General features: G+C 43.6%; 1 protein-coding gene across 2 annotated transcripts in view; it reads left to right on the top strand.

Moving 5' to 3' along the window:
- The window catches only part of FLII (FLII actin remodeling protein), a 77017-nt gene extending 55795 nt beyond the window's left edge, over positions 1–21222 (top strand). For both annotated transcript variants that reach the window (XM_073636378.1, XM_073636377.1), the window contains exons 20-30: positions 7258–7449; positions 7543–7731; positions 8932–9071; positions 9774–10005; positions 10095–10249; positions 11345–11405; positions 11504–11632; positions 12810–12916; positions 15567–15672; positions 15760–15825; positions 18458–21222. In XM_073636378.1, the coding sequence (XP_073492479.1) occupies positions 7258–7449; positions 7543–7731; positions 8932–9071; positions 9774–10005; positions 10095–10249; positions 11345–11405; positions 11504–11632; positions 12810–12916; positions 15567–15672; positions 15760–15825; positions 18458–18592 (1512 nt within the window). In that variant the 3' untranslated portion in view covers positions 18593–21222. The remainder of the gene's footprint in view (positions 1–7257; positions 7450–7542; positions 7732–8931; positions 9072–9773; positions 10006–10094; positions 10250–11344; positions 11406–11503; positions 11633–12809; positions 12917–15566; positions 15673–15759; positions 15826–18457) is intronic.
- The last annotated feature ends 1179 nt before the right edge of the window (positions 21223–22401 follow it).

Below are 22401 nucleotides of genomic sequence, written 5' to 3'. Positions count from 1 at the left end.
CCACTTAAAGATCAGACTTTTTCTGGAACTTTTTTGTTTAAAGGTTTAAATCCATATTCTTTACTAGAAAATTACTCAGAACCCCCAAACATTATATATTGTGTGTGTGTGTTTTTTTGTTTTTTGTGTTTTTTTTTTTTTTTTAACAGAATAAAATGGTGATCGCTGCAATATTATATGTCGCACAGTATTTGCTCAACAGTCTTTTCAAACACAATTTTTTTTTTTTTTGGAAAAAATCACTTTAATACATTTTTATGTGAAAAAGCACCATAGATGACACTATTTTTTGTAAAATATACAAGATGTTACACTGTGTAAATGGATACCTAACATGTCATGCTTTAAAACTGCGCACACTCGTGGAATGACGACAAACTATGGTACCTAAAAAAAAAAAAAAAAAAAATCTCCATAGGCGACACTGTAAACATTTTTACAGGTTACCTGTTTAGAGTTACAGAGGAGGTCTTGCGTTTAGTATTGCTCTCGCTCTGTTTGCGGCGATACCTCACGTTCACTTCTGCATGCAAGCACAGGGCTGCTTTTTTTTTTTTTTTTTTTTTTTTTTTTTTTTTAAATCCTATTTATTTTTTTACACATCCCATTTATTTATTTTTGGTCACTTTTATTCCTATTACAAGGAATGTAAGCATCCCTTGTAATAATAAAAAGGACCCGCCATCCTTATTTCTGAGAGATTTTGGGTCAAAAAGACCCCAAAACTCTTAATTACATTTTAAAAGCAAAATATATAAAAAGTTTTTTTTCTCGAATCGTCTTCCAGGGCAGCATCCGAGAGATAGGCTCCTCCTCCCTAAAACAGGAAACACATTAGTCCACCATTATAAATTTCACACTCTTACCTGTGTGCCTCAGTTGTTTGTGTTTCCTCCGGACCCACAGGAGCTGCAAATACGTTTGTTATTTTATTCTCACCTGTCTCTGTGCTTGTTGCAGGAGACCCCCTGCCAGCATCCCATACAGCCCAAGGGGCTTTGGGAGGGCGAGCAGGCGCAGCACTGGGCAACATTGCTCAAAGCCTGAGATTTCGCCCCTACTGAGGGGTCTGCAATCATCCCCCCCAGGCTGCAGGAGGACTCTGTCATCCCCACCCCATGCCGCTGTTTAGACCTGTGTATGCTTCTGCAAACACCCCCCTCTGGCTTTCCGCAGAATCTGGAGCCCGCCAGGGGGGATGGATACATGCATAGATGGGCGCCCCCCCCCCCACCGCCGCCGACCGCCGCCGAAAACCTCAGCAGCAGAGGGTCTAGCAGGGAGGGTTTTGTACCTTCCAATTAGGTCCCTGGTGGCTGCGGCTGTCCCCCCAAACGAATCCGCTGCTCTCCGGGCGGCGCAGCAGCGTCCTCACCGCCACAGGCCGCTACAGGAAGTCGGGGGTGTACCAAGATGGCGCCGAGGAAGTTCCGCTTCCGGGTTGGCGGCCATTTTTCCGTAGTCTATCCACTGCGGAGATAGAGCAGGGACACCTAGGGGCGGGAAGTTTTAAAAAAAAAAAAAAAAAAAAAAAAAACAGAGACAGAAAACAGAATACAAATAGCAAATTTGTTTAATGCTACCCTTCACTACCAGCACAATTACTCTACAATACAGCGGCATGTGCAGGTGTGTCCACCAACCTGCACGGGGTCAGCCGGGGGCGGGGCCGGAGCTTATGCAGGAAGCAGATAAAAAGGCCTCTAAGCAGAGGATCCTGGTGGCTGATCATGTCTGACGCTTCCCCACCCTGCCCTGCAGATCCTGCAAATCAGGACAGCTCCAAGGTAAGCCAGAATATTCTTGAATTATCTCTGTCTTTACCTCTTTACTGCCTATCTACAGGCGTTTTTTTTTTTTTTTTTTGACCACCTATCTCACAGGGTTTTTTTTATGCTCACTTGCAGGCAAAGACCCCTGAGGAAAGGAAGGCTAAAGGCAAAACATGTGCCTCATGCAGCCACAGGCTTTCCCCAGATTGGAAAAAGCCCCTGTGTCAGAAATGCTTAGACAAAATGGTGGCAAAAGAATCACAGGGATTTTTGAAAGACATGCTCAATTCTTTTAAGAAAGAAATTCGGAGCACCATGGCACCACTACGCTCAGCTATCGAAAAATTAGAAACGCCAGCAAGTGTCGCTCAGGCCAGTATCCCATCTACCAGCGGAACACACATTCTGAGGGAGAACAAGGTACAGGCAGAACAAGAGGTGGATTCAGATGAATCTGAACGATCTGAATCAGAAGACGGTATCTGTTCAGACTCAGAGGAGGAAGATGACACGACAGACTGCAACCTGTTTCCTTCTGAGGACACGGACAGTCTTCTCAAAGCCATCACTGACACTCTAGCCATTAAAGAACAGAAAACCGCAGAACTCACTATACATGACAGAACGTACAAAGGGCTCCAGCCCAAGAAGCCAAGAACGTTCCCGGTACACCAAACACTTAAAGACATAGTCAAAAAGGAATGGGAAGACCCAGAGAAAAAGCTTTTCATCCCCGCCACAATCAAACGCAGATACCCGTTTGCAGAAGCAGACACCAAAACCTGGGCTAAATGCCCCAAGGTGGATGCCTCTCTGGCAAAAATCACGAACAAATCGGACTTGGCTTTTGATGACGCAGGTACCCTCAGCGACCCCATGGACAAGAAAATAGAAGCTCTCCTGAAAAAGGGCATGGGAAGCAGGGGCGGCAAACCTAAATCCGGCTATTGCTTCCACCTGCACAGCCCGAACCTTGCTAATCTGGCTAACCCAGCTGCAAGATCTATTTGAGAACGACACGCCCAGGGAGGAACTAATTAAAACCATCCCCACACTAACTAGAGCGGCAGCTTTCTTGGCAGATGCTTCAGCAGAAACTGTCAGAATATCCTCTAGGACCACGGCACTACTAAACTCGGCCCGCAGAGCCCTGTGGTTAAAATCCTGGGGGGGATGCACCTTCCAAGAACCGTTTATGTGGCATACCATTCACTGGAGACCTACTGTTTGGTCCCGAGCTAGAAACAGTCCTGGATAGGACTGCAGCAAAAAATAAGGGGTTCCCTCAAACCAAGAAGAGACAAGGGAAGGCGCCCTTTCGGCATTTCAAGAAATTCAATAAGCCAGGGGCAAAAAAGCACTGGGGTCAACAAAACAAGAAAGGCAAAGGTGAATTCATCCTCAAGCCTAATACCCAAAAGAACAAAAAACAATGACTGCCTTCAGGTGGGGGGCAGATTGGTGGCTTTCTCCCACCAATGGGAGGAAATAACAGAAAACAAATTCATATTGCGCACCATAGCGGACGGTTACGCAATAGAATTCTCCAACCGCCCCCCAACCAAATACTTAGCGACCATGCTACCCAAGGACAGCAATCAAGCAAAGGTGTTTTTAGAATCCCTACAGAAACTATTAGATCAGAAGGTGATTTGTCACGTTCCCCAAGAGGAGGAACAAAAGGGCTTCTACTCACACATCTTCGCAAAAAGAAAACCATCAGACAAACTAAGGCTGATACTAAACCTCAAACCACTCAACCGAGGAATAAGATACAAGAGATTCAGAATGGAATCTATCTATTCAATCAGGAACATCCTACCGCAGGAGACATTCATGGCAACAATAGATTTACAGGATGCCTACCTACATGTCCCCATAAGGAAGGATCACCAAAAGTTTCTAAGGTTCGCAATCCAGGGGCCAGCAGCTACGCTGCACCTACAGTACACAGCTCTCCCCTTCGGAATCTCCTCAGCTCCAAGAATATTCTCAAAAATAATGGCGGAAGCGCTAAAAGGTCTAAGACAGGAGGGTATTGGAATAATACCATACTTAGACGACCTCTTGTTCTTTGCGGACTCGGCAGCAATCCTAGAAAACAACCTGCGCACGAGTATGAACTATCTGCAAAACCTGGGATGGTTAATAAACGCAGAGAAATCGCAAATGATCCCAAGCCAGAGAGTAGTGTACCTGGGATACGTGCTGGACTCCAGACTGTCAAAAATTTTCCTAACAAAGGAAAAAGACATAAAAATGACACAAGCAATTACGTCCCTGCTAAGGAACCATTCCACAACAATCAGGCACGGAATGTCCGTACTAGGACTGATGACGTCTTCCATTCCAGCCATCACCTGGGCACAAATTCATATGCGACCCTTACAGAACTACATTCTGTCCCAGTGGGATGGCAGGCAAGCATCCCTAGAAAAATCCATTCCCGTCCCGCCACAGTCAAACAAACACTCTACTGGTGGCTCAACCCACTTCGGGTCATCGAGGGGCGCAGATGGGCTCAAGTCAATCCAGTCAGCATCACCACCGATGCAAGCGCCCTAGGATGGGGAGCCCACATGGAAGGGCGGTTCTCGCAAGGGAAATGGACACCCAAATGGGCACAAGCCTCCTCAAACTTGAGAGGGCTGAAAGCTGTGGGAGAAGCGCTAAAAGCCTTCAAGCCAGCATTACAGGGGAAGGATGTAAAGATACAATCAGACAACGCAACGACAGTCGCATACCTAAACAGACAAGGGGGCACAAAATCCCAAAAACTGATGAGACTGACACAATCTATCCTACTGTGAACATAAGATCGATATCCGGTATCCATCTAAAAGGAACAGACAATACAGTGGCAGATTTCCTGAGCCGGAAAACGATAAAACACACGGAATGGTCGCTAAACCAAACAACCTTCACTCAAATCACCCAGAAGTGGGGAATACCCGAAGTAGACCTATTTGCTTCCAGGGCGAACGCAAAATCTCCGATATTTTTCTCCCTGGACCCTACAGATGGCAACAGCGGGGTGGATGCTTTCAACCAAAACTGGAAATGGCATCTGTGCTATGCATTCCCTCCAACTGCCATAATCCCAAAAATAATCCAAAAAATCAAGGCAGAGAAAACAACAGTGATATTAATAGCACCATACTGGCCCCAGAGAGCATGGTTCAGTCATTTAAAAAATCTCAGCATACAACCTCAGCTGACACTGACGGACCGCCCGGATCTACTGTCACAAGGCCCAGTCAACCATCCGAACCACAAAATCTTGAAGCTCTCGGCTTGGTTACTGAGAGGGTAAAACTCCAGAACAAAGGCCTGTCAGACAGAGTAATCAACACCATCTTAAACAGCAGAAAGCCGGTAACGAGAGCCATCTATGAGAAAATAAGGAAAAAATGTGTTTCTTGGTACGAAGACAGACCAATCTCCAATGGTGGGATAATTCCAATAGTTTTGGACTTCCTACAAGATGGTGCAGACAAAAACATATCACCAAGTACCCTGAAAGTACAAGTTGCAGCACTTTCCTCGGTCATGGATACTAGACTAGCGGAAGACCCGCTGATAAGACGTTTCCTCATAGCCCTTAAAAGATCCAAACCAGCCAAATTGTACAAAACTCCCACCTGGGACATGGGCACAGTACTTAAGGGCTTTCTTTACCCTCCGTTTGAACCTATCGAGGACAGCTCAGACAAAAACCTCACGTTAAAAACTGCGCTCCTTCTGGCCTTAGTATCCGCCAGAAGAGTGAGTGAGATCCAAGCTCTATCTTCAATAGAACCATACTGTCTAATACATCTGGACAAGATAATTCTCTCTCCAGATCCGGCCTTTCTACCCAAGGTCTCTTCTACATTTCACAGAACCCAAAACATCGTCATACCCTCACTTCCAACAACCATGGATAGTAGGAAAAGAGACATTTTACAGCAAACTTGATGTAAGGAACACGCTCATAGCGTATCTCGAAAGAACAAGGGAATGGCGTAGAACGACCTCCCTCTTCATCCTCTATGCAGGAATAAACAGAGGGAAACAAGCTTCAAAAAGCACCATCAGCAGATGGATAAGGATGGCCATACAGATTACCTATAAGGCACAAAATCTCACTCCACCTAGTGAAATCAGAGCGCACTCAACTAGAGCCTGGGCAACCTCGGCCGCAGAGAAAGCAGGGGCAACTCCGGAGCAGATCTGCAGGGCAGCGACATGGTCGAGCTTCAGTACTTTCGCTAAGCACTACTGCATAGACCAGCTGTCTGACCAAGACCAAGCATTTGGTCGTAAAGTGCTCCAGTCTCTAACCCCACCCTAGTAAGTATTGCTTGATATATCCTCTCGGATGCTGCCCTGGAAGACGATTCGAGAAAACAGAGTTAGGTACCTGGTAACTCTTTTTCTAAGAAGTCTTCCAGGGCAGCACTAGTTCCCACCCTTGAAACAACAAAAACCAGGTACAGAGGGGGAGCTTGCAGCTTACAGGGAATTCCTTCGGTGCTTTAACATAACTGAGGCACACAGGTAAGAGTGTGAAATTTATAATGGTGGACTAATGTGTTTCCTGTTTTAGGGAGGAGGAGCCTATCTCTCGGATGCTGCCCTGGAAGACTTCTTAGAAAAAGAGTTACCAGGTACCTAACTCTGTTTTTTTTTTTTAATTTTTGCTTTAACAAAAAAATATAATAATTTACTATGGCCCATGAACCACAAGTGACGTGTCCTCCAAAGGCACAAAGACTAGTGGCAGCCATCTTGGCCTCACTCTTCTCCATACCCAGCTACCACCAATGTCGGATTGCTCCTTTGGCTCACCAATCCATTAGGTAAGACCAGGAAGCAGCGGGGGGCACCCCTCCCACCATTTCTTAAAGTGATCCCACGGCAAATCTGCCAGTGGGACCACTTTTTTTTATCAGAGAGAATCGGCTATAGTAAAAAAAAAATATATATATATATATATATATATATATATATATATATATATATATATATATATATATATATATATATATATATATATATATATATATATATATATATATATATATATATACCGGGGTTATGGTAGCTAGCTATCATAGCCCCAGTATTTACCTTCAAGCAAATTACATATTTTTACTAAAGGGTGGTCAGCAAGTGGTTATGCAAGCATGTTGCATAATATGGCACTGCTCTGGAACGCAGTTTAACACTGCGCTCTGGTCAGGTTTTCCGTGACGAAAAACACAGGTAACTGTGAATAGGCCCTTAAAGGGAAACTACTGCACAGAGGCAAAGTGTTTCATGCTGGATTACAGTACAGATCTGGAGTAAATGCACAAAGCACACCAAGATTCTAGTAAGAATATACCAATGTGTTATATTAAGACAATATTTGTTTTAAGATTTTTTTGCTAACACGCAGTAATGGGATAAGAGAGCTTTATGTTAACTTTTTTTTTTTTTTTTATAACTTCACAATCTCCAGCTCCAGAGTTTGCTCGACACAAAGTCTGTGTACATATTAGATTGTCACACTGATGTCTTCATCTGGATTGGCCGAAAATCATCTCGCTTGGTGCGGGCGGCAGCTTTGAAGCTGGGACAGGAACTGTGCGGCATGCTGCACCGACCGAAACACGCCATGGTGATCCGCAACTTGGAGGGTACAGAATGCCAGGTACGCGGGTCATACGTATTCCGTAAGGGAATTGCTCTATACAGGCCCTAACCAAGCATATAAAGCAAAACATATTGTCCTCTTTATTTACAGATATTCAAGTCGAAATTTAAGAACTGGGACGACGTCCTGAAGGTGGACTACACCAGGAATGCGGAGAGCGTGGCGCAGCCTTCTAATCTGTCCGGAAAAATAAAAAAAGATGCAGAGAAAAAGGATCAGATGAAAGCCGACCTGACGGCACTCTTCCTGCCTCGCCAACCACCAATGCCCACTTCCGAGGTCAGAGCCAACAACTTACAGGTTTACACAAACCCCCCCCCCCCCCCCCGGTGACACCCCTCAGTTTAACCACTTGCTGACCGTACAATGTAGATATACGGTGACCTGACACTTCCAGGTCTGGGGCGGCCCTCTCCCACTATGATTATACACAGCAGGAGCTGATCGGCAGGTACCGTGAACTTGATGTCCACTAGCACCTGCCGATCCTTTGGTACAGAGTGAGAACCTCGGTCTGCCTATGTAAACAAGGCAGATTGCTGTTCTGGCAATGCAGGGACATGGATCCATGCCTTCCCCTAGTACAAGCACCTCCCCCACAGTAAGAAAACACTGGCTATAGGCACGCAATCCCTTGATCGCCTCTGATGTTTACTCCTTCCCTGCCAATGTCATTTGTACAGTGACAGTGCATATTTTTTTAGCACTGATCACTGTATTAGTAGTGTCACTGGTCCCCAAAAAGTGTCCGTGTCTGATTTTTGTCCGCCGCAATATCGCAGTGCCGCTATAAGTTGCTGATTGCCGCCATTACTAGCAAAAATATAAATCTATGCCATAGTTTGACGCTAACTTTTGTGCAAACCAATCAATATATGCTTATTGGGATTTTTTTTTTTTTTTACCAAAAATTTGTAGCAGAATACATATTGGCCTAAATTGATGAATTTTTTTTTCAATTTTTTCTTTTTATTGGATTTTTTTATAGCAGAAAGTAGTGTGTGTGTGTGTGTGTGTTTGTTTTTTTTTTTTTTCTCTTTTTCTTCAAAATTGTCGGTCTTCTTTTTTTTTGTTTTGTTTTGTTTTTTTTTTTTTTTTTTTTTGCTTATATCGCAAAAAATAAAAACAGCGGAGGTGATCAAACGCCACCAAAAAGATTTATTTGTGGGGAAAAAAATTACAAATTTTATTTGGGTACATCTTCGCACGACTGTGCAATTGTCAGTTAAAGTAACGCAGTGCCTTATCGCAAAAAACGGCCTGGTCAGGAAGGGGGGTAAATCCTCCGGAGGTCAAGTGATTACAAAAAAAATTAAATAAAAGGGGTTGTGTGTGTGTGGGGGGTGGGGACGGAGGGAATCACATACTGTAGGATTTAGGTTTTCATGTAATCGCTCAGGAAAAGACATTCCTCCCTTCCAGAGACGGCAGAACAGAGCTAGGATTTTTTTTAAAACAATCTTCGTATTTCATCCGCAGGCTGAGCAACTGATGGAGGAGTGGAACGAAGACTTGGATGGGATGGAGGGATTCGTACTGGAAGGGAAGAAGTTTGCTCGTCTTCCAGAGGAGGAGTTTGGTCACTTCCAGACTGAGGATTGCTATGTCTTCCTCTGCAGGTACCTGATGGAGAACGGCTTTTCATCAATGTATAAAAAGTTAAAGCTGATCTCCAGCTTTGCTTTCAGTCTTGCACTGTTATACAGGCTCCTCTTCTGCACTGACCTTGTTTACACTGATTTTTACATAGAGTAAGCATCTCACAGTTTACATTAGAAGCTGCAGCAATTTAGATGGAACTTGCAGAATTTCCTGGCTGGGGAAATTCCAGCATCACCTAGTCCTTTCTTCCCCCCAGCCTGACTGTTTCACCCAGCCTTTTCATTCATTGGATTTCGGTTCTTTCAATCATGGAGGCTTGGCATCACATATAAATGTTTAAATATGGTTTTCTGTATGCAGATACACCCTGCCTAGGAACACCAACTTCTCCTGGTTGCCATACAGAAATCAAGGCATTTTGATATTTACGTAACTTGTCTCAAAAGCCAGCCTACTGCTTGATTCATAACTGAGGGCTCTTGAGGGGACTACTGAGGGCTCTTGAGGGGACTACTGAGGGCTCTTGAGGGGACTACTGAGGGCTCTTGAGGGGACTACTGAGGGCTCTTGAGGGGACTACTGAGGGCTCTTGAGGGGACTACTGAGGCAGGTGCTGTGATGTTTTCAGGAAGCTATGTACAACTCCCTGCCAACCCCTGCATGAGTCACTGAGCTTGTATTCTGAATCCAGAGTCCTATTTTTTTTTTTGGTCTTACAGATACTGGGTTCCAGTAGAACACGATGACGAGGAGGAGCAACAAAGTAAGAAAAGGAAGGTGAAAGGTGGTGAAGAGGAAGACGAGGATGAAGATGAGGAGAAGCAGCCAGAAGAAGACTTCCAGTGTGTGGTGTATTTCTGGCAGGGCAGAGAAGCCTCCAATATGGGCTGGCTCACCTTCACCTTCAGCCTCCAGAAGAAGTTTGAGAGTCTCTTTCCCGGGAAGTTGGAGGTTCGTTTCTCTACATACGGCTTGCCTTCATTCCCATGATGTACTGCCTGTTCGTTCGTTCTTCTGTTCTTACTCCACTGTATTTTCAGGTTGTCAGGATGACTCAGCAGCAAGAAAATGCAAAGTTCCTCTCTCATTTTAAGAGAAAATTCATCATTCACAAAGGGAAGAGGAAGACCAGGGATGTAGGCCTTCAGCCGAGCCTATACCACGTGCGAACCAATGGCAGTGCGCTCTGTACCAGGTATAACTGGGTGATCGGCAAGAGAAATGAGGGAGGGTTCTGTGCTTTACCATGGTGGTGTCTAGATGCCTAAAAGATCATTTAGGAAAGAGAGTGTTACATTGTCTATTTAGGGCAAAGTGACAGTGTCTGTGTAAAGTCAGATAGGAGTGACCATATTTCTTTTATTGCATCTGTAATTTAAGTTTACCCCTTCACGATCGGAGGTCATTGATGACTAGATACCCAGCCCACATTTAAAGACATTTAAGGCTTTTGTTTGATACATTGCTCAAATAAAAGGCGCTGCTTATATTTGCCTGACAAAATATTCAAAAATGTGAAAGTAATTTTCAGCTTGCACATAAATTTGAAATAAAGCTTTTTACATTTCATTTTTTACACACTTCATGTCTTTCTCTCTGCACAATGAGTGCACACAGAGAGAGGCACAGTGCCATCTTTGTAAACAAACTGCTGTCATGATAATCATATGATCGGGAACCATGCTGATTGCTTCTCAATCTAAACTGCAGCATAAGCAGGGCTGGGACAAGGGATGAGCAGAAGGGACGGCTGCCCAGGGTGGAGCGTGTAATGCAGGAATGGGGGCCCCTCCCACAAGTTCCTTCTACTATAAGGCTGCCAGGAGTAGTGACAGCAGCAACACTACTTCTGTCAGCCCAACGCTGGAAGCGGCAAGGAGAGAAGAGAGCCAGGAGGAGGTACGGGCTGTGCTCTCTCCCCCCTCCTCCTCCTTATAAGCTCACACATAATAAAGGGGGGGGGGGGGGCACAATTTGGCATGTTTGCTTGGGCACTGGATGATCTCGTCTCCCAGCACTGAGCATAAGTGGCAGAGCAGACACTGAACTATGAGTGCGCACAGCTGCACACTCTGAATTCTCAAGTGAAACGATAAGCAGATTGCAAGGTGTCTTGGGATTTATTGCTCTTCCCATCCTATTTTTGTTTAGAACAATTGTGCTAATGACAGCTCTTCTCAAGCTGACTTCTTACATGCAGGACGCCTGACAATCCAGCATGTATTGTAGGCTATAGCTGTACTTCATTATTGAATTCTGAATATTAAATCCTGTCTTCTCCCACACACAGGTGTATCCAGATCAACACAGACTGCAGCTTTTTGAACTCAGAGTTTTGCTACATCTTGAAGGTCAGACAATAACACAGATCTGTTTTTTTTTTCTTGTAGCCATACTGTGCACATTCAGTAAACTCATAGACTCTCCCCCGTCCATCCGTCTCTTCCAGGTGCCTTTTGAGAGCATCGACAATCAAGGAATTGTCTACACCTGGGTGGGGCGAGCCGCAGACCCTGATGAGGCAAAACTAAGCGAGGAGATCATGAATCACATGTTTGATGACACGTACAGCAAACAGGTGAGGAGGTTACCGATGAATAATCTTTTGGAGGGGGCAACAGTGGACAAGTAATGCCTGGTACACATGATGAGATTATAGGACGTGTTTTTTTTTTTTTTTTTTTTTTTTTTTTTGGCATGTCAACCTCAGATCTCAATCCGATGAGTTTACTAAAGTCGCGAAAATTCTCGTACAACAGAATAAAAATTCGGAAGTGATGTTATGTGTTGTAGTGTATTTGTATTACATTTTCAAATTTTTATTATTTGTAATGGCTGCATTTTTTTTCTTGTTTTGCTTGGAATATGGGGAGGGTTAAGTTTTTTTTTTTGTTTTTTTGTTTTTTTTTTATTTCTGTCTAGTTCCCTGTTGAGAAGATTGATTCTTTTTATTTGGGCACTGGGACTAAAGATGATGGAAATCCCAAATTTCCCAAGAACAGAATTTAAAGGGAAAACCTTCTAATAGATACACCTTTCCCTTTGTAATAGTTGTCCTAGAGCATTTTATTTACTGATATTTCCTCTCACCTCCTGTATATTGACAGGAAACACCCCCCATAAGTGTTTAAACAGTTTGTCTTTAGAAAGCTGCCACAGCCTGACAAAAAAAAAAGCCTGTGCCCTGCCAACATGCTGCAGAGAAGGACCCTTGCTCTCTGTGTGGAAGCAGTGGTCTCTCTGCAGGTATTCGATACACCCTCTGGGGAGTCAGAGCATAGAGCTCTCCAATCTGCGAAGAGCTCTAATATTGGCAACTCCTGCTCCCTGCTGATATGTAGAACAATAGCTTTGACTCAGCAAGGGGTGTGTTGAACCTCTGCATACATACAAAGAGCAATTCTCCTTCTCTACTCTATGCTGGCAGGTCACAGGCTTTTTTTTTTTTTACGCAGGCCGTGGCTACTTTGTAAAGAAAACAAACTGTAAGACCTTGCATACAGTTTTTTGCTTTCATTGTACTGGAATGTATTTGGGTGATTTCAACTGGAAGTTGAGTTGGACTTTAGGGGTGTGTGTTTGGTCATTTCATGTGATGTTAGAACGCCCCGGTGCATTGTTTTCTTTATTGAGAGAGGGGAGGTGTATTTGTAGTACATTTTTTTTTTTTTTCCACAGTTCTTGAGAGTAATACAATCTGAGAAGACTCTCTAATTGCTGATCAACTGTTCTGACTCCGTTTATTTTCCTACCAGGTGATAAATGAGGGAGAGGAGCCAGAGAACTTCTTCTGGGTGGGCATCGGAGGGCAAAAACCGTATGATGAAGATGCTGATTATATGAAGTACTCACGTTTGTTCAGGTAGATAGATCAATAATAATGGCATAAGTATCATATGGGCCAAGTTCCAGCACAACATAATATTTTCAGCTGGGACTTGCCGTTTCCCCATGCAATTCACTGTGAGCCTTGCCAATTTTATGGCACTATGAACAACAACATGTAATGTAACATGTTTAAAGAGACCCTGTCACCTTGTCCATGTAAGGCAGTGTCTGTGTAAAGCCCATCACCTTTATATTCCCCTCTTTTAACCTTCCCCTGCCACTCCTTCCTCTGTCAAAGTATTTTCCAAAATACCCAGGGGAAGATGGTGTCAACAGGAACAGTGGCATCACTTCCTCTCTCATGTGTATCATGGGAGGATGTTACATGCTCTTAAATATGTGTGGTAGCTCCCAGAAGCACTTGGTATTTTGGAAGGGTGGCACACTGTAGAGGTGGAGATGAAGCGGCTGAGGCATGGATTTGCACTGACACTGTTGTGACAGTTACTATAGGGCAATTATTCGAATTTCTAAGTAGTTACTGAAGAGTTAAATCGCATGGCAGTTCCTCACATCTTTTAGGGAAACCAGAGTTGGGATTTAGCTCTGCTACACCCATAAGCTCATGAGGCAGTTACTAGAAAGATTTGAAAAGGGCATTTAGTCCCCTTTCACACTGGGGCGGCGTCGGCGGTAAAGCGCCGCTATTCGGCCACTAGTAGGGCGGTTTTACCCCCTGCTAGCAGCCGAGAAAGGGTTCAAAACCACCGCAAAGCGCCTCTGCAGAGGCGCTTTGCCAGCGGTATAGCCGCGCTGTTGATTTCAATGGGCAGGAGCGGTGTGTACACCACTCCTTCACCGCTCCGAAGATGCTGTTAGCAGGACTTTTTTTTCCCGTCTTGCTAGCGCACCGCTCCAGTGTGAAAACCCTCGGGGCTTTCACACTGGAGAGACAGCAGTGGCTGTTTCGGGTCGGTTTGCAGGCGCTATTTTTAGCGCAATAGCGCCTGCAAACCGCTGCAGTGTGAAAGGGGCCTAACACCCTAAACTTACCCAGGTGCAAAAGAGGGGAACTGGTGCACCTGACCCCAAAGAAAAAAAAACAATGGGCAAGGGACGATAAACAAATGAAAGGAGTCTTTTTTAGTCCTTGAGAAAAGTCCATAAAACACAGTGGTATGAAGTTCACATTTTGGCAAAAACAGCCGTGTCTCTTCCAAGCAGGATCTGGGGAGGCTCCCACCAGCAAACCATGTATAAGGAGAGACAAGCAGCACTACCCAAGTGTGGCAATTATTAAAACTTATTGGTGAAATGAAAAATAATAAATATTCACTCATGTTTAAAAGACATGAAGTGTCGGTTCACACCATAGAGATGACAGGCATCACATGTGATTTGCACTGCACTGCTGTGCAGATCACATGCAGTGTCTGCGATGCGAATTCAGCCGAACAGATTCTATAGCTGAATTTGCATCACATTCGGACCAAAATCGTGCAGGACCCTTTTTTTTTTTTTTTTTTGTCCACACCAGAATCGGATCGCATGGGTGTTCACATCCATGCAATCCGAATTCCTGTCCGAATTCACAGTTCACATTGCGATATGCGAACCGATCTGGGGGTGTCATTAACTTTCTATTGACACCCACAGCGGTTCACATAGGGCAGTGTGAACTGCCTGCGAGTTCTATGTCATGCGAGAACTGGAATCGTGCTGGTGTGAACCAGCACTAAAAAGGGTATCAATAAGTCTCCAGCAGGTGGCAACCTTTTATGTGGTCAATGGTGAGCAAGCTCCTCCACGTAGATATGATGTAAGGCGCTTGGAACCAGGTAGTTGACCAGGGGGTAACAGCAGGAGCAGCAGACGGAGTGTGTATATCACATGGACGAAAATCACTGGACAGCAGGGAAGTGTAGCAGGCCCACACAATGGCCACAGTCTGCCAAGTCGAGTAGAGCTAGTATCAGATCAGAAATCACCTGACAGTTGAAATCTGCAACTCCCTCCTCACTGGCCTCTACCTTTTACACAGGCTTTCCCCCCTTCAAGGCATTATGAATGCTGCTAGACTAATACACCTCACTAACCGATCCATGACTACTGCTCCTCTGCCAATCCCTTCACTGGCTTCCCCTACCCCACCGTATAAAATTGAAAATCCTAACCACAACATCGCCCCCAGCTACATCACCAACTTCATCTGCAGATATCGCCCAAATCGTCCCCTCTGCTCCTCCCAGGACCTCTTGCTCTCTAGCTTCCTTTTGTTGCCTCCTCTCATGCTCGCCTCCAGGACTTCTCCAGAGCCTCTCCCATCCTCTGGAACTCCCTGCCCCAGTACCTCCTGTCAGCTCCTACCCTATTCGCCTTTAGGTGATCCCTGAAAACTCATTGTTTCAGGGAAACCTACCCCACCTCCACCTAAGAACTGTAACCGAGTCTCCTCCATCAGATTATCTTTTCTACCACCTCTCTCTCCCTCCTTTTTAGATTATAAGCTCCATGAGCAGGGTCCTCCTATTCCTTTCGTATTGAACTGTATTGTAATCCTACTGTCCCCCTTCATATTGTAAAGCACGGTGTAAACTGTTGGCGCTATATAAATCCTGTATAATAATAATCTTATTAGCTACTATCTGGACTGGATTTATTAATAAACATGTTTGCATCTCCAGGTGCTCTAATGAGAAGGGATATTTCTCAGTGTCTGAGAAGTGCTCAGACTTCTGTCAGGATGACCTTGCCGATGATGACATCATGCTGCTTGACAACGGCAAAGAGGTGAGTGTTCAACATCTAGTCATTGGTATACGAAAAGGTAATAGGCCTATGATGGGAGAGCGCTGATTGGTTTATCCTTATTCCCAGGTGTACATGTGGGTGGGGACACAGACCAGCCAAGTGGAGATCAAACTCAGCTTGAAGGCTTGTCAGGTGAGTGTGCAAGAGATATTCCAAAGAAATTTGGGGGTTGGGTCGTTCCTTTTATAATTTTATTGTCACATATTAGGACATCTCTGTAACAGTATTTAATGGAATTGATTAGGAAATGAGATGTCACAGAACATTAAAAATCTGTGTGGCTTTTAAGGTGTATAAATTTTCATGAATTTCTTACACAGAATAGTGTTGCTGCACCATACGGATCCACCAAGCAGACATGTGCCATTAGTTTCACTCCAAATTCGTTTTTTTTTTGGTTAAAATTCGGCAAATTTATTAATTCAGAAATATCCTAATTAACGAAAGACTGTTTAAAAAAAAAAAAAAAAATTTCAAAAAAAATTTTGTTAAAGAACGAAAATTCGAAATGACTATTAAATTATAGGTATTAGAATTTCCTTTCAAATTTGGCTGTTTGTGAACGTAACGAATACGAAGTTACGAATTATCCGAAATAACGAATGCCGTATCTAAACAAATTAATAATAATAAAAACGTTTTATTAATTTGTTATGTTCCATTAGTTTAGATGTAGCATTCGTTATTTTTGAAAGTTCGTATTCATTACTTTCACTAACGAATGGAACGTAACAAATTAATAATAATAAAGTTTTTATTATTATTAATTAGTTCCATTCGTTTAGATACAACATTTCGGATAAATTCTTATTTGTTAAGTTCACAAACAGCCACATTTGAAAGGAAATTCTAATCCCTATAATTTAAGTTATTTGAAATCTGGAATAACCACTAACGCATCTAAACAAATGGAACAGAACAAATTCGAATTTATGCATTTTGATCTTAACGAATGATCCGAAAAACCGAATGAAACTAAAAAATTCTATATTTTTCAGTAGTGCACATGTCTGCCACCAAGCATATCAGCCTTGTGCGTTGTCACCTTTCCTGCTGCCTGGATGTTGGCACAATTGATAGCTCTATTGGCGTCCATTCACTTCATTGCATTGTGGTAATACACATTATGTGCTTTTGGGTGCCATTGGTTTTTAGTAGCAACCCAACACTACACATGGTTATGCAGCGCATTACCAAAAGTAAGACCGATTTAAATGAATGGGCTGCTTTAACTCAACACATGTGCATTGAACCCACAGTAACTGGGTGCCCCGGTGTGAATAGCCATGCCTCACTTTGCCCACAGCTCTTTAGACTGATAGCAATTTTGTTCCTCTTTAACCTCCCTGGCGGTATGATTATTTCAGATTTTAGGTGCTGAAAGTGGTACAATTATTTTGCATGGAAATTTGGCGTTTTATATTGTAGGCCTGTAATTCTTAGGAATAATTCACTTAAATCTGTCCAAACCAGAGTCTAGTAGACATCCTGGGTATGATAAAGTTTGAAAAACTAAATAAAAAAATTATAATATAATAAATAATTATAACAAATAATAATATAATAATAAAAATTATTCAATAATTTAATCAAATCAAAAACACTGAAATTTGCCCAGTTGCAGAATTGTCGCTTTCGTTACTTTTAGTGTTTGATGACGGATTTTCCCACAAATCACTATCGCTCAATTCTGCAAGTGATTCTAATTTATTGCTATTTTCTAGCTGCTCTAAAGCCACTTTTGATGTAAAGGGACAGTTTTGGTTGCTATGGACAATCTCCAGTTTCCAGGCAGAAAGAACAGTGTTTATAATATAAAATTGCATGCAGGACACTGGGCAGACCACTAGGGACAAAGGGGATGTGTAATTATTTGATACAGTAATCTGTAAGATTACAGTATACTGTATCTGTACTGTGTGTTTCACTTTTTTAATTTGCTGCCGAACTCCGTCCCCGTGAGTCGCAACGCTCGCAGGGAACGGAGCTCGGCACTGTGAATCGAGCGAGACATAGCGGCTCGCCGATCACAACGGAGAGACATCGCAGGATCCAGGGGACAAGGTAAGTAAACTCTTCCTGGATCCTGCGATGCGATCCTGAGTCTGGCTCTGGGATACCGCTTTTGGTATTGAAAATACACCCCGAGCCAGACTTGGGAATACCGCTGGGGGGGTAAAAAAAAAAAAATCTGCTGTGGGCTGCAAGTGTTAGGCATGGTTCACACTAGGACGACTTGTCAGGCGACCTAGTCGCCTGACAAGTAGCGTCCCATTCTGTACAATGGAACCGTTCTAAGGGGAGCGATGCAAGTCGCTCCGACTTAGAAAAAGGTTCCTGTACTACTTTGGGGGCGACTTGCATAGACTTCTATACAGCAGTCATTTTGCAAGTCGCCCAGGCAGTCGTGTGCAGGTCGCCTCGGTGAGTCGTGCCGCCCCTAGTGTGAACCGAGCCTTAAATGTAGTGCAGGAGTCAGACTCCCGCTCTCACACACAAGCAGCAACTCTCCCGTCTGAACACTGAGCTACTCAAGTGCTCTGCTCAGGGAGCAATGGGTATGAAGCAATGTTCAGTGGCGCATGTTCCTCACTTGCTGATCCAAAGCTGTATTCATTACTGTATATGTAGTCTGACTGCATTACAGTAATAAATGGCTTTAGGCCGACATTCAGTCCATATGACTAGAAACAATAGCAGGTATTTCCCAGGAATAAACATACAGAGTAGTTATGAATAATTACCTTTTGTGTCTCCTAAACAGGTTTATATTCAGCACATGAGAGCGAAAGATTCTGAACACCCACGGAAGCTGCGCCTGGTCCGGAAAGGGAACGAACCTCACGCCTTTACCCGCTGCTTCCATGCCTGGGGTGCCTTCCGTAAGCCGCCAGCTTAGGTTTCTCTGATCAGAGCGACAGCGGCTGCTCTAAACCTGAAGCAACGCTTGCACAGCCGATCCTATTGTTTTATTTAATTCTTCATGACCCACAACGGACATTTTCCTTGGGAACCAGAAACAGCCTTAATGACTGCAATGCTATATTAGGGCATCTTCTATCAGAGTTTTACAGTGTTATGGGTTCACCTTTTTAGGAGGGGGATGGGTTTTGCACACTAAGTAAACGGTCTGTGGATAAGAGAGGCAGCTCCTAATTATTCTGAAGTCCGGCCAGTAGGTGGTATGAGAGCCTTCCACACAGACAGCAAAAGTAACTTAAAAATCAAACAATTATGAGTTGGTTCCCCTAGAGACTCCCCCCATTCATAGTTGTAAGCTTATTTAACAATTTTGGCTGCTTGTTGCAATTGATTTGCATCTTCTCCAGTGGGGAGTACACTATAGGCTGCCTTCCTGCAGTGGATTCCAGGTGAAGCTTGTCATTTATTGCACATTATTCTAAACTGCTCAATGGTTTCAATTTATGTACCTTATCTATCAATGTCAGAAGGCAAGAGCTCTACTTATCAGAGGCTTATTTATTATTACTAGTAGTGTTGTTGCCTTTAACAGTCAACTAGCAGGTTGATAATTAGAGCCCATTCACACTGTCTGTGCTTTTCAGTTTGAAGCACCCTAATGCACTGTTACAGTTGTGACCAAAACTACATAAAGAAAAATGCAAATGACACCCCCCCCCCCCCCCCACCTTTTTTTTTTAAATAAACACAAGGGAAAATACTCTTTTTTTTTTTTTTTTTTTTAAAAGGTGAGCGGTGTGTTAACACAGGTCATAAAGGGCCCTGAATGTAATCCCCTACTTATTACTGGCAACATCGCTGTTTTTACTAAATTTCATAACTGAGCTACGAGAAAAGCTTTTCAAATTATAAAGGACATAAGACATCATAGGACCTAGTTTAAGAATCTTTCTATAGCACTTTTCTACCAGGGGCCTAAAGCTGGTAATGGATGGATCAAAGTTTGGTGGGTTCAGCAGGGGAGTTGTCCAGTTTTGATTTGGCTATCGGTGGTCCTAAGCATCAGAAGTTGATTTAATGATCAACAACTTTTTTTTTATTTGACCAGGTGCTGCAGAGCTGATCCGTGTATCCTGAAAGCAGAGGTTTCCTTACGGTCAGAGTCCAATGAGGCTGGATTCACACCTATACATTTTTAGTGTTTTGTATTTTGCAGATTTGCACTACAGAATGTGTTCCATAGGAAACCAAAATAAATGGACTGTAGTGCAAATCTGCAAAATGCACTAAAACGGCATAGGTATGAATCCAGTCTAACACAACAGGGAATATTCCTCCCATCCCCTGTGCTTGTGGGGCTAGGGGGAATGCATTTGTTGGTGGTGGGTGGCCATTTTGGAAACTAGGACTCGGTAGTGAAAACATCTCAGTGCATTTACTGTCTTAAAAGAACACTGAGAGAAATATGGAGACTGCCAGTGCTGACCTCTTCCTGAAAATGAAAGGTTGATCAAATAGCATCAGTACCTTGTTACAAATTAGGGTGGGTCAGAATATCTGACTCTACAACCTCCACGTCTGTCCCGTGTTCTAAATTTATGACACCAGAGACAGTCGGGTAACCAATATTTTTTAGGAAGTAGTCACGTCTGTATTTCAGTACAGGTTTCCTTTAGGATCAGTGGGTTCCTCAGACCAGTATTTCTTAACTCCAGTCCTCAAGGCACCCTAACAAGTCATATTTTCGGGACTGCCCTCAGCTGAAACAGTTGTGGTAAGTACGAAGGCAGTGAAACTGATCAAATCACCTGTGCAAAATAATGGTATGCCTGAAAACATGACCTGTTGGGGTGCCTTGAGGCCTGGAGTTGAGAAACTGCATCAAACTATTGTGTTATTCTAGAAAACATTTTATTTGCATTTACAGCCATCTGTGACATTCCTGGCCCCTACTGGAGGCTGCTACTGTCTGGAGACCAGCTCTGCACTGGGCAACATGTCCCATCAGGAGCTACTCAGACCCGGGAGGCTGCAGCCAGTTTTACAGAAACACAGGACTTTTCTTTGTTACCCTTGTTCTAGAAGCTGCTAGTACAAATATAAACAGCAGGAACAGTAGGGTTATGTCTAAAGTTTAATCAGCAGTGGTAATTTAATAGCACTTGTGTCAGCGGATGGTTCACCCCATCTTTAGATGTCAAAGTAGCACTATGCACAGATAACTACTTGTTTATATTACCCTGAAAAATGAATGGAAAAAGCAAATTGTATAAGTAAGTCAATATTTCAGTTGCAACCAGAGTGCTGCATAACAAATCAGAATCCACTGGACTGAGGAAAGCCCAGTGCAGGGTGTATTCTGATTGGTTACAGCTGGCTGTATGTGTTATTGAATAATCTTATAAAAATGTCATCTGAGCATTAATAGCATATTTATATATTCCCTGAGATAAGTACACAACACTGCTGTGCCACACTGGACCAGACTTCAGTCTAAGAGGAAGGAGACTCTGCAATAATTAGGGAGGGAGTGAATATTTACTGTATGAGCTTTATATATTTTAATAAATTTGCACTTCACTTTCACATTTTTTGTGATCTCAAAAAGGTGTTTTTTTTTTTTCTTTACTATATGAAATCATATCCATTGCTGCCACCTTGAACACCAGCACATAAAAAAAAGACAAAGGGGGCCAAATACTTACAGTGCACCTCTCTGTGGGACTACAGGGCACAGAAGACTGTCCTTTGGTAGGGCTATAAGTCACAGCAGCACAGAGCATTTCTCTGAGACTATAGCTTGCAGCAGACCATCCCTTGATGGGGCTACAAGGCACACCAGCTTTTTGGGACTACAGCTTAAAGGAAAATTCTAGATAAAACCTCTGCACACTGCTATATACTCTTTCTAGCAAATTTTGCAATAAGACAGGGATTTTTTTTTTTTTTTTTGTTCATCCGTATTGCAATACGTGTTTAAGATAGCCAATTGCATCAATGTAACTCCTCTATAGCCAAGGTATGAACATGGGTATATCTTGTTTCTGTCGCAAGTATTAAAGGGGGACACACAATTTTTCCTTGTGGAGCACTAGCAGGATTGGAAGGGGGTAAAGCTTCTGGGCTAACCAGCACAGTGCCCTCTCAGATGACTTGGACCACAATATACAGATCAGGTCTCTGCCACCAGGGATAAGGAGTCATGAAACAATTAAAAGGATAAGTTCACCTTTAAAAAGGAAAAAAAAAAAAAAGTGCATTTATTATGTTTTTGTAGGGGCCTGGAATGCATTGCAGCCTTGACCCGAAGATCACGGGTACAATGCAGGGCTCCTGCAGACTGTGAGTGGAAGCTGTCCTGCTTGTATGTGCAGTCAGTTACACAAGAACAGAAAGCATCAACTACCTAGAGCGCTCAATAGCACCCACAAAGCCTGTAGGTACTCAGTTCATGCATTCACAGAACTCTGACTGATGCAGCCGTGCTCTTTTCAAATCATGACAGCAGGCACAGGGAGCAGATCCCTGGTCTGCTGACACAGGAATGGGGTAATTGGGGAGAAGCTGGACGGTGCACTTGCGTAGCGGGGGGGAAAAAAAAAAAAAGGGATCTGCAGGCAGCATCGTTGAGGTGGTTTGGGAGCAGTGTATACACCGCTCCCAAAACACCCTGCCAATGGCAATGAATGGGTAGTGCCACAAAACAGGCGCTTTTAACCCTTTAAGCCACTAGCAGGGTTTAAAACCGCCGTTCTAGTGGCGCTTTTCCGTCAACGCACCCCCCCC

This window comes from Aquarana catesbeiana, linkage group LG06 (genome assembly GCF_042186555.1).
Source record: "Aquarana catesbeiana isolate 2022-GZ linkage group LG06, ASM4218655v1, whole genome shotgun sequence".
Lineage (NCBI taxonomy): Eukaryota > Metazoa > Chordata > Amphibia > Anura > Ranidae > Aquarana > Aquarana catesbeiana.
The sequence above is the reverse complement of the archived record's forward strand: the minus strand, read 5'-3'. Positions and strand labels throughout refer to the sequence as shown.